Below are 14567 nucleotides of genomic sequence, written 5' to 3'. Positions count from 1 at the left end.
TAGGGTTTTGGTCATCTGCTAGGTACAGTATTTGGAAATAGCTGAGTATTGGCTTTTGTAAGACTCCCATTTCACAAGCCAGTAGGGTCCCCATTTGTGTATGGAGGAAAGATTCAATAAGGTGCAAGGTTAAATTGTGAAAAAACCCAGAGGTTAAACATACATACATACATACATACATACATACATACATACATTGTGTTTATTTTGATATTTCATATTAGCTATGTTACCAGTTATCAAGAATCCAAATTGTTGTTTGTGCGTTTTTTAAGCAAAGGGATTTGCACCAGGCGTCCTATTGGGAAGACCCAGTTCTCTGAGTGCATGTTCTGGAAGTTGGGCAATAGAGGCAGTACAGGATTCCTTTTGGTGTACCGACCTCCCCGCTGCACCAAGGATTCCCTGCCCGAGCTGCTTCAGGTCGTGTCGGATGTGCTCCTGGAGACACCTAGCTTGGTTGTCTTAGGGGATTTTAACATCCATGCCGACACGACCTTACAAGGAGCCGCTCGGGACTTCGTGGAAAGCATGGCCACCATGGGGCTGTCCCTGAATAAGTCTGGCCCAACTCATAGCCGCGGACATGCCTTGGACTTGGTGTTTACCTCTATGGATGTTGGTGATCTGACATTAAGTAAAAGCGAAACAAAAGAAGTGCCATGGTCAGATCACTTTCTGGTGCAACTGGACTTCTCCGCAACCCTTTCCCTCTGCAGGGAGGTGGGACCGATTCGGATGGTCCGCCCCCGCTACTTAATGGATCCAATTGGCTTCCAAAGAGTGGTAGGGGATGTTTTATCCCATGTCGATGGCCTTTCAGCTGATTCCCTGGTGGCCCGCTGGAATGCGGAGTTAACCAGCGCTATTGACTGTCTGGCTCCGAAGCGCCCTCTCAGATTGCATGGAGCCCGGACAGCCCCGTGGTTTTCCCCGGCGCTGAGGGCAATGAAACAGTCGTTGAGACGGCTAGAGCGCCGGTGGCGGAAAACTCATTTTGAATCAGACCGGACACGGGCTAGAGCTCAACTTCGAGCCTACCAAGTGGCAATGGCGACGGCGAAGAGGACCTTCTTCACCGTCTCCATCGCATCTGCAGAAAACAGCAGCAGGAGACTCTTCCAGGTGGTTCGCAATTTAGCGGAACCACCTGCTCCATCCAGGCCCAGTACGGGCCACATGATCTCCTGCAATGATTTTGCAAAGTTTTTTGCAGATAAAGTCGCTCAGATTCGGGAAGAGGTAGACTCCACCGTGGGAGCAGGGCCGGGGCGGGGGAGTGCTAGAGTCCTGTCTAGTCAAGTTTTGTGGGATCAATTTCAATCTGTTACCTCCGAGGATGTGGACAGGCTGCTTAGACGAATGAAACCAACCACCTGTCTCCTTGATCCTTGCCCATCCTGGCTTATAAAAGCTAGCCAGGAAGGGCTGGGCGATGGGCTTCGCGGGTTGGTAAATGCTTCTCTCCATGAGGGAGCCTTCCCAGACCCGCTGAAAGAGGCGGTTATTAAACCGCTTCTTAAAAAACCATCTTTAGATCCGGCCAATATGGCCAACTATCGCCCAGTCTCAAATCTTCCATTCTTGGGCAAGGTGATTGAGCGAGTGGTTGCGGAACAACTCCAGGCACGCCTGGAAGAAGCGGACCATTTGGATCCCTTCCAGTCAGGATTCAGGCCTCATCATGGGACTGAAACTGCCTTGGTCGCACTGGTCGATGATCTCCGGCGGGCTAGGGACAAAGGTAAGAGCTGTTTCCTTGTTCTGCTGGATCTCTCAGCGGCTTTTGACACCATCGACCATAACATCCTTCTGGACCGTCTAGAGGGCTTGGGAGCTGGGGGCACTGTCATGCAGTGGTTCCGCTCCTTCCTCCTGGGCCGTGTTCAGAAAGTGGTGGTGGGGGATGAGTGTTCAGACCCCTGGGCGCTCACTTGTGGGGTGCCTCAGGGTTCTGTCCTCTCCCCCATGCTTTTTAACATCTATATGCAGCCACTGGGAGAGATCATCAGGGGGTTTGGGCTGGGTGTCCATCAGTATGCTGATGATACCCAGCTCTACCTCTCTTTTAAATCAGAACCAGTGAAGGCGGTGAAGGTCCTGTGTGAGTGCTTGGAGGCGGTTGGAGGATGGATGGCGGCTAACAGATTGAGATTGAATCCTGACAAGACAGAAGTACTGTTTGTGGGGGACAGGAGGCGGGCGGGTGTGGAGGACTCCCTGGTCCTGAATGGGGTAACTGTGCCCCTGAAAGACCAGGTGCGCAGCCTGGGAGTCATTTTAGACTCACAGCTGTCCATGGAGGCACAGGTCAACTCCGTGTCCAGGGCAGCTGTTTATCAGCTCCATCTGGTACGCAGGCTGAGTCCCTACCTGCCCACTGACTGTCTCTCCAGAGTGGTGCATGCTCTAGTTATCTCTCGCTTGGACTACTGCAATGCGCTCTACGTGGGGCTACCTTTGAAGGTGACCCGGAAACTACAACTAATCCAGAATACGGCAGCTAGACTGGTGACTGGGAGCGGCCGCCGAGATCACATAACACCGGTCCTAAAAGACCTACATTGGCTCCCAGTACGTTTCCGAGCACAATTCAAAGTGTTGGTGTTGACCTTTAAAGCCCTAAACGGCCTCGGTCCGGTATACCTGAAGGAGCGTCTCCACCCCCATCGTTCTGCCCGGACACTGAGGTCCAGCTCCGAGGGCCTTCTGGCGGTTCCCTCATTACGAGAAGCCAAGTTACAGGGAACCAGGCAGAGGGCCTTCTCGGTAGTGGCACCCACCCTGTGGAATGCCCTCCCACTAGAGGTCAAAGAGAACAATTACCAGACCTTTAGAAGGCATCTCAAGGCAGCCCTGTTTAGGGAAGCTTTTAATGTTTGATGGATTTCTGTATTTTAGAATTTCTGTTTTTTTTGGAAGCCGCCCAGAGTGGCTGGGGGAACCCGGCCAGATGGGCGGGGTATAAATAATAAATTATTATTATTATTATTATACCTCGATGTGCAGATGTAGTACGTAGGCTCAGTTAACTTTTAAAAAAATCAGTTTGCTCAGCACACAGAACTAATGAGCTTTCTGGGGATAAGGGTGCTCATGAGGAATAATTGCATGAAAGTCAGGATGAGGGTGACTGTCTCCTCTGTCTTCCTTAAATGATGGCCCTGTTGGCCAGCCCACAATTGACAAAGTTATCAGTGTTTTCTCTTTTTACAATTGCCTTTTCTGTTCTCTCTGCATGTAACATGATGGAGCATCTGGCTACAGGTTTGATGTACCCAAATGAGAGCATAAAGGCTGCTGTATGTTATCTTTATGGCAAGCTATACTCTGTCCCCAGTGCTGCAGAGAGGCTGTTTGTTCATTTCACAGAGAGGCTGTGTGGCCTCTTTCTGACTACTCTAAAGAATTCACAGACCAAGGAGCTGCAAGTTAACTGTATGGGTAAGGTGCTCAATCAGTGGAATAGGAGGGGAAGAGCTTGGGATGTTTTCACAAATGCTGCTAGTAATGCCTTTCATTCTGGAATGCTTTGGAATAGAAAGTGGAAGAAAGCAATTTAAAAATCCAGTCTCTTTTATCATTCACATAAAATCCAGTCTCTTTTATCATTCACATAAAGATTTAATTTGCCTTTCAGATTCTGATCCCATGTGCAGGCATGTTGCTAGTTTTTTTTCAAAACCAACCCCCCCAACCCCCCTCAAGGCCAGGCACCTAACACAAATTTGGATATGCTGTGCTATACTCTTATGGTCAAATTTTAAGCAATAAAAGTGGAATTGATTGATTTTTATATGTATATATGCAAATTTAGATCTATGGCATATTAAGTTGGTGAATGGCTGGGTTCTTGCTGGCCCTGCACTTTGTAGAATGCCCAGCTGCCCTGTTAGCAAAATAAAAAAGTTGGTTTTTTTAAGTGGGGAAGGGGGCAGGAGATTTGGAATTTAGAAGCGTAACTCCTTCACAGCTAACCATCTGTTCCAGGCAATATCAGGATTCAGTTTGACTTTACAGAGCCAGGAAAAAAATGTTGAGGGACAGTGGCTTTTTGCTTTTCTGATAGAAAATCGAAAATAAATAATCTGATGTAGATATCTGTATAGATAATACAATATTGCTTATAGAGTGGTAAAAATATTGTTTGGTAGTACAGCAACAATAGAATCGGAATCATAAAGACGTTTCAGAACCCAATGATGTGATGTTTAAATATCTCTTGTTTTGTTAGTTTCTCATTTTCTTTCCCCTTGCTCTATTGCAGGTTTGCTAAAGCAGCTACTGAAATATGATAAGTTTGTTTCAGTTATTATGAGTAATTCAGGAAAAGGAGCAGATTCTGCAAGCCCAGAGTTGTTTGAGCAAGAAAGTCCATTACCTTTAATGATCAAGAAGGTAATTGCTAAAAAGATTTAACCCATCCTCCTAATATCTGGTGCCAGGTTTGTTATTATTCGGAGTTGACGCATTAATGATGAATGCTGAACTTGCTTAATGGCAAGTTTTTGTTACATATTCCCTAAACATAGGTATTAGTGAATACCTTGTGTTGTAGAGGAAAATTAAAGGTGCTATGCTACATCTAAATGTATTCTGAGAGAATGGGTGGGAATGCTTTTTCCTGGTTGCCCATGGGGTCATTTTCATAATACCGTTATGAGTTTGTGGGTGCAAGACACCCATAACTCTTGGATTTAGTAAGTGTTGGGGTTTAATCAATGCTTGGAGTATTAAGATGGGCTGCCAGATGCTGAATTTATCCATGTCAAAATACAGGCCAAACTAGTTTTTCTGTGCTTGAGAGATGGGCCATCAGCAGAGAACAAAGATAGGGAGGTGGGCCATCATCAAAGCAAAGACTGTGCAAGCCAGCAAATGGGGGGAGCCCCTCCCTGAGCTTTGAGATTGTTAGCCAGAAGACAGTGCTATTTTTCGAGGTTTTCTAGATCAGTTCCTTGTGGTGTGATCAAGGGGGAAAGGGGTCAGCCTGTGAAGCTGGGGTCGGGGGTCGGTCGGGCAGGGCAGTCTAAGCATAGACTGGGAGAAATAGACTAAGCAGCAATGGGAGAAATCGAACCATCATGGAGTGTAATGCTGGAAGCCCCTCCGTTGTAGACTCAGGTTATATATATGTGTCAATAAACCATATATCATGAAGACACTACAGTCTCTGTTGTGCCTCGTTTCCAAAGGAAACATAAACCCTGGGTAAGCGCCTGGACCCCTAGAACCTTGCACCGCACATAGATTGGGGTAGTGTGTAACAATACAATGGACGACGCCCATTATGATTACTAGACACAGCATATACAGCTGTTTGATTTACAAGTATTTGTCCATAGTTTTGTGATTATTGTAACACTATTTTCTCTAGTTACAGGGAGGTATCCATGTTGGTCTGTCGTAGTTGAATCAAAATTAAAAAAATTCATTGCAGTAGCACCTTAGAGACCAACTAAGTTTGTCATTGGTATGAGCTTTCTTGTGCATGTATCTGAAGATGTGTGCATGCACACGAAAGCTCATACCAGTGACACACTATTTTCTCTGTTCAATTTAGAAATAAAATATATTCAGATGGTTTGGTTTGCATGCCAGAGTAAGCCTAACCATGGTTTAGTGTAAATGCATGAGTGTGTGGGCTCCTAGAGAGGCGTTTGTGGTTGGTTTGCTTTCCCCCAGTTTTCTTGCTGCTGTGTTGTACTGAGCTAAGCCATGGTCCAAATTCGGGCTTGTGGTTTAGGTCACTAGATTAACCATGAATTGTAACCAAGGTCTGTCATATTTTTTTTAACTTGTAGTGTGTTTGGGAGAACTAAGCCAAGAGCTATAGTTTGCAGCAGCAAAATGTCCCCAAGAGTTTTCAGTGAAGCAGCTGCTAAAATGTAGAAAAAATCCTCTTCATTTTAGCAGCATCTTCCAGTTTTTGAGGTGATATCGGATGATTGACAGGTAGGTGATCCTACCTCGTGTCAAATTTGGCCCACGAGGCACAGCCTGATCAAGATCTGGCCAGCAGAGCCAAAAAGTTTGTCCACCCCATGCACAGTGTGACATGCGAATCAAGACATCTGAATAGTTAAGAATAATTTTTAAAATAAATATTTGAATGCTAAACCATGGTTTAGCTTAGTGTGGCTCTATGACAGTAGCATTTCTTTTTAGCTTAAATTATTATTCTTGTTCTGATTTGCATTTGGTCAACACATGTTTTCTAATGCTGCAGTATTTTAGTGTAACAATGGCTCTTTTAATACCTGGTCTTATGTTTTTCACAGCTGTTATTGTCTAGAGATGAGGTATTACAGGTAGCAAGTGCTCAGTGTATGGCTGCTGTACTAGTGCATTCTCCAACAACATATGGTCCTGCCTTTATCAGTGCCGATATCCCAGGTAACAAAAAGAATGTGCTGTTGTTTATTGTTTGCCACTTTGCAGGTTATCGCGGTACCGTATGTTTGGAATAGTTGCAGCTATTGCAGCACTGTTAACCAATAATACTTTAGAGTGATGTAAACTAGAAATTTTAAGTATAAGGAGAATTTTATGTCCCATGAATAACACTTTGCAGTAATCTAACCTAGAGGTTACTAGAGTAAACAAACAACAAGAAACCCCCCACCCCCATTAAAAACAGTTAAAATAATTGTAGCAGCAGAGTTGCAACTTGCGCAGCAGTCAGGTCAGTAATAATCTTTTTTCGCCTTTCTTTCTCCTTCACAGGGAGATGGCAGGGTTCAGCACTCACCTCTCCCCCTGGTAGTTTCAAGATGTGGCAGAGTTTTAAGTTAACATTTACTTCTTTTGTGTTTTTATTTTCCCTCCTTTTGGGAGTAGTTGTGTTGGGCTCAACTGATGCTAGAATACATTTATTTTTATTTTTGTTTGCAGAGTTCCTGTTTGAGTGTCTCTTCTGCATGAGCGAAATTCTCATCTGGTCAATTTATTGCTGTCTGCTGCTGCTAACTGAGGAACAGCTTTTCTTTTCCAAGTGTCACACTGTCTATGGTAAATCACCATTCTCCACAGCCTGATGGAGTTGCTGCCATGTCATTCAATATTTCCACACTAGCCATTTTGCCTGCAATTGCCACCCATTGTTCTCTCATCATTCTTTGTTCATTAACTTTTCAGAGAATCCAGATGATGTCATTGCCCAATCATTGCATTCTAGGGTTTTGTTCGTTGTCCTTCCATGAGTTTTCGAACTTTGTTTGTGGCTGTTGTTCTGCAGTGTAATACAACTGCAACTCCACAAGTACTACTAAGGCTTTTTAAAAGCTGCAATGTCTTTAATCAAAAGCTACCTGTTCTGATCATTTATTTTGTCCTGTTCAGCATAACTGGGAGACAGGTGATGAATTGCCCCTTAATTGCTCGGCTTTGGTTCCCTGTGGCTTTCCTTTCATTATTTTCTTTTCACTTTTATAGCAAGATAATGCCACTTCTCTGTAAAAGGACTGGGGGGGGGGTAACCCAGATTGAGAAAATAATTGAGTACAGTAATTAAAGTTTCCATCCCCTGCAAAATGGGGAACCAAACCTGACCAAGAACACGACCTTGAAATCCTGCCATCTTCCATTCTGATGATCAAGGCAGCTTAGACATCATTGAGACAGGATGGTGAACATGTTGGGAATGTGGGCTTGGGAGAACACAACTTTGTTAGAAATTCTGTCCCTGCCATGTGCTACCCCAAATCCTTGTGATGCAGTGCATGTGGAAGGTGTTGAGGCATTGCTCCTGGTGGCATGTGGAAGGTGTTGAGCATTGCTCCTGACGGTTGAGGCATTGCTCCTGACTCTAGCAGGAAGAAAGAACAAAGAGGCTTGTCCACCGTGCTCAGCCTCCTTTCTTCGGCCTTACTCCGCCCCCTCCGGCCAGGCGTCCTTTGTCCTACCTGGCCGGGTGATGGGTCATAGGCCAACTCACACAGGTGGGTGGTACCAGCCAGGTAAGCCCCGCGCGGGTGTCGCAAACCCCGCCCACCTGAGGGGAGGGGTGAGGGCGGATATTGCCCACGACTCACTTCTATAAAACAGCATGCTCAAATTACTTCACATCTGTGGTGATGCGCTAAAGTGAGCCCAAACATCCTCTATCACTTGATGTTCAGGAAATAAGTCGCCCAAATCTTTCCACCTTTCTACTTCACTATAGGAACCCCCTTCATGGATTGGGGCTTCCTTAAATATTTTTGACTTTATTCCAGGCATTGAACCTGTTTTAAGGAGCCTGAAAGAAATCTTGCATCTCAATAATGTGGAATTGCAAAAGCAGGGGCTTCTGCTTTTTACTGAAATTTTAAAATGGTAAGAGATTTCAAAGTTCCAGGTTGTCTTTAATTTGCAAAATTAGTGGGGGAGCACCTTCCATGAATGATTTTTTTTGGGGGGGGGGGGTTTAGGTGAAAGGGATGTATCCAGGGTATATTCTCATAAGCGATAACACACTGTCCACTAGCTTGCTTGTGAATTTTTTTTTAAAGTGGATTTTTTTTATCCCGGTCTCCATTTGTATTAGACATGGAATTGTATACTGTATATACATGCACAAATATTTATTGTTGCTGTGTTTATTGTTAAATTGCTTAGCTATGTTTTATGTGAAGCGATTCACTAAATAAATAAATGTGCAATTTTGGCAATGAAGTCACAGCTTAACTGTTTGTTCCTGTAGGTATTTTGTAGCAAAGGCCTTCATGTTGTTCATACAAAGCAAGTTTAGGATTATTATTGAGAAACTGTTACCAATAATATAATTTAAAGCTTAAGACCAAATCCCAACTGAGCAGTAACCGATAAAGAATTTATTGCTATACTGGTGTGCATGTGACAGTCATTCCATAGGAGGCTATGATTTAAAGATTTGATCTGCATTTCTTCTTTTTCAGGCAGCCAGCAGAAATCAAATTATTTACAAATACATCTGTCTTTAAAGATGCAGTTAGTGTTCTTCTAGAGGCTTTAAACTGTCCTGTTCTTGAAGTAGCAGCTGAAGCTGTGAAAGCTGTAGCTGCAATATTGAGGTATGTGGCAAACAATTTGGTGAACTTTTTTTTTGGTAGCTGGACAGCCAGGTTAGTCCTTTCGTGCACTCTTGATTTTGCTGACGTCTGGACCGCCATGTTAGCCCTGTCTCCCCTGAGGTTTGCTTCCAAATTACTTTAAGGTTACCAGATTTTTTTCAATGAATCCAGGGACACTTTTCAACTTCCTACTAAATAGATGGATTTTGTCAAGGGACTGGTTTGTAAATCCGGGGGCTGTCCCCGGGAAACGGTGACGCCTGATAACCTATCTTGTCTTACTCTTTTTGCTGCAGAAAGGATCATGTGACCATCCCACCCGTACTATACAAAGAGTTACAGAAGCTGGTTGAAGGTGTATTAAAGCGGTGTAGTGATCTTCCACTGCCAATTCTTAATAGGAGGCTCATGGTTAGTCATTCACTGTTGTGTTTTTATTCTGATTGGCAGGTAATGTGGGCCAGATGTGTGATGAAGTCCTCTCTTTATGCTCCCCCCCCCAAACAATGGTGGGATTCTGGCAGTCCTTCCCATGAAAAACCCTCCTCTCAAGTTAGCAAACTTGTTGCTATGCTTGAGATAGTTGATCTGCCGCACTCCTTTCCGAAGGGTGTTCTTTGAATCTTTTTGATATTTGGGACTGAATTTTCCACTTGGATTTCCTCATAGGACTAACCTGGTAACGTACTTGCAAACAGCAGGCATTTAAAAGAAAGCTGGTCCAAATAATGGGACGGCAAAACGTGTTTTCAACAAAGTTTAAAATATATAAATAGAGAAATGAATACATTTTTGCCTTATAATGTAGCCCAAAGTCAGGAGTACTATACTGGGGATCGCAGAGACGGTTACAAAGTGTCTTGATGGAGAAGAAACAAATTCTTGTCGTTCCAAAATACAAGAATGAGTGACACCCTCTGAACATGCACCTGATGTTTACCTGCTTTCCAGAACATTGTGAACATGTGCAGCCAAATCCTATTTGTATTTACTTGGAAGTATCGTTTACAGAGTTCAGTTGGAGTTCCTCTACAGTAGATGTGTAAATATTGCAACCTTAATTGCAATACCACACATGTACTTAGGATAGGATGAGCAATTCACAAAATGTGACTTTATGTGCATGTTGCAGAGACATTACGCAAGTATTGCAAGTATATGTGCAGTGCAGAGGCACATTTTCAGAATCAAGGGATCAGTTTGCAATGACAGTAAAACAGAAAGAGGCTAATCTCTAGGAGAACTTAGTTTTATTCTCTCCTGTTTTTATAGTGTGATAGAATTGCTACTTTTATCTATAATGTGCTGTAACCCAAACACTTGGGAGTTACGAAAACTTCTTGTCACGGTGGCTGGAGAAGGCTACTTCAGAGTAACGACTCTACACAGCTCTGCATTTTATGGTTTTATTGGTGCTGAGTATTTACAGTGCTAATGGCAGTGCTATTTACAAAGACCCATCTGTTTAGCTTGAATCAGAACCTCCCAGTGGCTTTTGGCGCGTTTTGCGCCAACATAATAACTTGGGGAGACCCATCCTCTTCCCCCGACGCCTTTTGCGAAGTTCCGGAGTTGGGGGGACTGGCCTGCCCCCCTTCCTTTCCCCTTCCTGTCCCACCTGGGACGATGGCTCTCTTTCCCTGCCAGAGCCTTGGAACCCACTTCCTGTTTCCCCACTTGAGCTGGAGCTTTCCTTCTTTTCAGCCTCGCTCGGGTCTGGGCTGGAACTCAGGAGGGGAGGGGCTTCGCGATATCCCTTGCCCCTCACACTTCTATTGTTATTTATTGTTGACTAGAAAAGAGGGAAATTCTCTTCTGCCTTTTTCAGTACAAGAAGCTGGTGCATCTGCTGAGCAAGAATTAACAGTGACTCATGATAGCAAAAGAGAAGAAATGGATGAGCAGCCTTAGTGTTTCAGACAATTAGAGGGCTTTTCAAGCTAACGTTTGGTGACTGCAATTGTTAATTTAACTTGATATTCTGGTGGCATGAAGTAGAAGGTCCATAAGAAAGTCTTTTTCTCTCATCTCAATGTCACAGGGTCAACCAGGCAGCAGACATCAGAACAAAACAGTTTCACAGCAGGGACAGTTCCTGCAGAGTGCTTTAGAAAGCTTCAGAAATGCTTGTAGGTGAGGAAGCTCTGTCTGTCTTTGGCCTAAGAACATTTAAGAGAGATCAGATAGCAATTTGTTCACGACTTTTTGAAATTGTAGGGGAGATGCACAAAGCTTGCCTCTCTGACTGAGGATATGATTAAAAGGGTATGAACTAGGGTTTCCTGCTTTGCTCTTCTACATTCAAGTAACTCAAAGGCTGATGTATTGGAGATTTACTCTTTGTATGTGCTAAAAATAGGCCTACCAGCAAGCCACCAGGGGTGGGGAGTGGAACCCAGTGGGGCCTTTCAAAGTAGGCTGCCTCACCCAAAGAAGCACCATTTATTTGTTGGTTGTGCTGTGTTTACACTCTACCCATCTTCCCAAAAGTTCATAGCAGTATCCTTAAGATTATATTTGTAACAACTCTGGAATTTAGGGAGGGTTGAGTGCAGGAGTCATACTCACCTCTTCAAAGTGCATGGGAAGTGAGGCAGGAACATACCTGGTGGCCCTGTCCTTTACATGTTCAGTGGAGGATGTGAATGGAACTCTGCTTACAAATATATGGCTAATATACAACTGCATGTCTGTAGAGCTCTATCTTCTGCTGAATGTGCAGAACTTTGGAGGGGACAGTAGGCACAGTCTTGGTTTCTTTCCCCTTTCATGAGTTTGATGAACACATTTTGAAGACGTGAGAAGGGTTCTGCTGACATAAAGCTCTCTGAGTGGCCATTAATACCAGAGAAGAGATTGAACCTGTGTTTTTACACATTCAAGATCAATATTCTTGCCACCTCATGAGAAGAGAAGACTCCCTGGAAAAGACCCTGATGTTGGGAAAGATTGAGGGCACTAGGAGAAGGGGGGCGACAGAGGACGAGATGGTTGGACAGTATTCTTGAAGCTACGAACATGAGTTTGACCAAACTGCGGGAGGCAGTGCAAGACAGGAGTGCCTGGCGTGCTATGGTCCATGGGGTCACGAAGAGTCGGACACGACTAAACGACTAAACAACAACAATTCTTGCCACAGCGTCAGAGTTTAGGTCCAGCCAGGATGCCGTAGAAACATGATGCAATAGCTTCTGTCTGTCTGACAGTCCTGTGTGTATTTCTAGATTAGCTGTGGAATCACAGAACGACCCTGTGGCTCAGGAGAATTCTTTCACTGCTCCCAACTCGGAGAACGAAGATACACTGAAAAGCTTTTCCGAGTTTCTGCTGAGGATCTCTGACTCTCTTTGCATTCCCATAGTCATGGTAGGGTTTCCTTTTACCCCACCCTAGCATCAAGTGGTTCACATATGTTTACAGTGGTGCCTCGCTAGACGAATTTAATTCGTTCCACGGGTCTTTTCTTATAACGAAAAATTCGTCTAGCAAATCCCATAGGAATGCATTGAATTTTTTTTTGCCCATAGGAGCGCATTAATTGAATTTCAATGCATTCCGATGGGAAACCGCGATTCGCTAGACGAATTTTTCATAAAACGAATTTGTCTAGTGAGGCAACCTCCGCTCGAAAAATCCTTTCGTTAAGCGGAAATTTCGTTAAGCAGGGCATTCGTTAAGCGAGGCACCACTGTATACGGAAGCAAGGAACACCTAGTGTTCTCACAGCAGCTAACTAGATGCCTTAGCATGACCTGAGTACACAAGTACTAGGAAAGTGAGCATGACGGAGTTTGTGCCCCATGCAGAAGAGACTGGCCAGTGGAGGCAGTGCTGCTGTGCCCTTCCCTCTACGTCCTGCCCCAATTATTAGGTATGTGGGGAATAAAGAGGAGCATCCAAAGATTAAAAAGGTAAAGGTAAAGGACTCCTGACAGTTAAGCCCAGTCGCAGACGACTCTGGGGTTCCGGTGCTCATCTCGCTTTACAGGCCGAGAGCCGGTGTTTGTCCGCTGACAGTTTTTCCGGGTCATGTGGCCAGCATGACTAAGCCGCTTCTGGTGCAATGGAACACTGAAACCAGAGCAGCGCACTAAGAGATTGGGGGGGGGGCTGGCTTGTTTAATCTCACTGTAAACAAGTGGTACAGTGACAATTAAGTATTTCTATTTTTCTACCCTCCTGCCGGAGCGGTACCTATTTATCTACTTGCAATTTTTTGGCATGCTTTCTAATTGCTAGGTTGACAGGAGCTGGGACCGAGCAACGGGAGCTCACCCCGTCGTGGAGATTCAAACTGCCAACCTTCTGATCGGCAAGCCCAAGAGGCTCTGGTTTAGACCACAGCGCCACCTGCGTCCCTTTCCAAAGATTAAATTAAGGCTATTGTCAGAAGTTATTGTAGATCTAGATTCTTGTTACAAGCTGTTTTTGGACAGGAGCTTTCTATTAGACCATGCCCTGTGGTTTGGAGTTATCAAACTTGTCAGGCCTATTAAAAAGATTTCCTCATGTCTTATCTGAGTTGCATGTTATTTCTTTCTGTAAGAGTGAAAGTATATTTGTCCCCTTTCCCTGCAGAAATTTTCAGAAAGAGCTGTCCACCCAGCTCTCATGGAAGTCTTAATTTCGATCCTCAACATCTTATTCAGTGTTATGCCAGACTCATGTAAGAGATTCTCCATGAAGCTGGGTAAGAAAAACTGGAAGAGGCTATTTTCTATATTTCTTTCAGAAGTATATTATTAAGCTGTATAATTCGTTGCTGCTGAATGTTAATGTGGCATAAAGCTCAGTAAGAACCCATAACATTAACGAAGCCTCTATTAGAGTAGATGTGTTTTTGAAATGTCTCGTTCTCCAATCAAAATGGAAGTGTTCTTCTGTACCTAGAGTGCCTCCAGGTTGGTGGCTCAGTTCTCCCCAATAATTGGTCTTCTGCTGTAAGCTACATGCAGAATTGAAATTTAGCTATCACACTTCAGGGGATATAGCACTTTGTATGTTTGTGTACATACTGCTTTGTTCCATCCACACTAGTGAATTTGACATAACCTTGAAGGAAAGGATGGGAAATTGAGTTAAAAATCATAGCCATTTTTTATATTCTATTTAATTTGTACAAATACACTTTTTAAAAGTGTTCTTGCATGATTTATTTAATCATTTTTTAAAGAGGCAGACAAACTGCATTGCAGGGGGTTGGACTAGATGACCCTTGGTGTCTGTACGACTTTACAATTCTATTCTAAGTTTAAAACTAATTAATTAATAATACCATGATGGTAAAATTGTGCCCTCTGGAAGGGCATCATGTCTTTAAACATTTTAAAGATGTGATAAAATGCCTTTTCATTTAAGCACTATTTGCACAAACAAATTTTTAAAAATCTGTTAAGAATGATTTGATTAAAGGCTCATCCACACTTCTGCTTGTCCCGTGAGTGGAAAGCAGGGGTCCATTAGGTTTTCCACTTGTCCCGTGCTTTCCATGCATGGGCACAAGCTATTTTCCATTTGTCCCACCACTTTCCCCAG

The 14567-nt window shown here is 43.9% G+C and overlaps 1 protein-coding gene across 1 annotated transcript in view; it reads left to right on the top strand.

The window, feature by feature from the left end:
- MEI1 (meiotic double-stranded break formation protein 1) overlaps window positions 1–14567 on the top strand; it is a 40738-nt gene that overhangs the window by 6799 nt on the left and 19372 nt on the right. The window contains exons 7-16 of the mRNA XM_035127808.2: window positions 3241–3444; window positions 4268–4398; window positions 6282–6396; window positions 6895–7011; window positions 8217–8316; window positions 8898–9032; window positions 9329–9443; window positions 11074–11165; window positions 12257–12398; window positions 13611–13722. Coding sequence (XP_034983699.1) covers window positions 3241–3444; window positions 4268–4398; window positions 6282–6396; window positions 6895–7011; window positions 8217–8316; window positions 8898–9032; window positions 9329–9443; window positions 11074–11165; window positions 12257–12398; window positions 13611–13722 — 1263 coding nt within the window. The remainder of the gene's footprint in view (window positions 1–3240; window positions 3445–4267; window positions 4399–6281; window positions 6397–6894; window positions 7012–8216; window positions 8317–8897; window positions 9033–9328; window positions 9444–11073; window positions 11166–12256; window positions 12399–13610; window positions 13723–14567) is intronic.

This window comes from Zootoca vivipara, chromosome 10, assembly GCF_963506605.1.
Source record: "Zootoca vivipara chromosome 10, rZooViv1.1, whole genome shotgun sequence".
Classification (NCBI taxonomy): Eukaryota; Metazoa; Chordata; class Lepidosauria; order Squamata; family Lacertidae; genus Zootoca; species Zootoca vivipara.
Note: the sequence above shows the minus strand (reverse complement) of the source record. Positions and strands in the feature narration are given on the sequence as shown.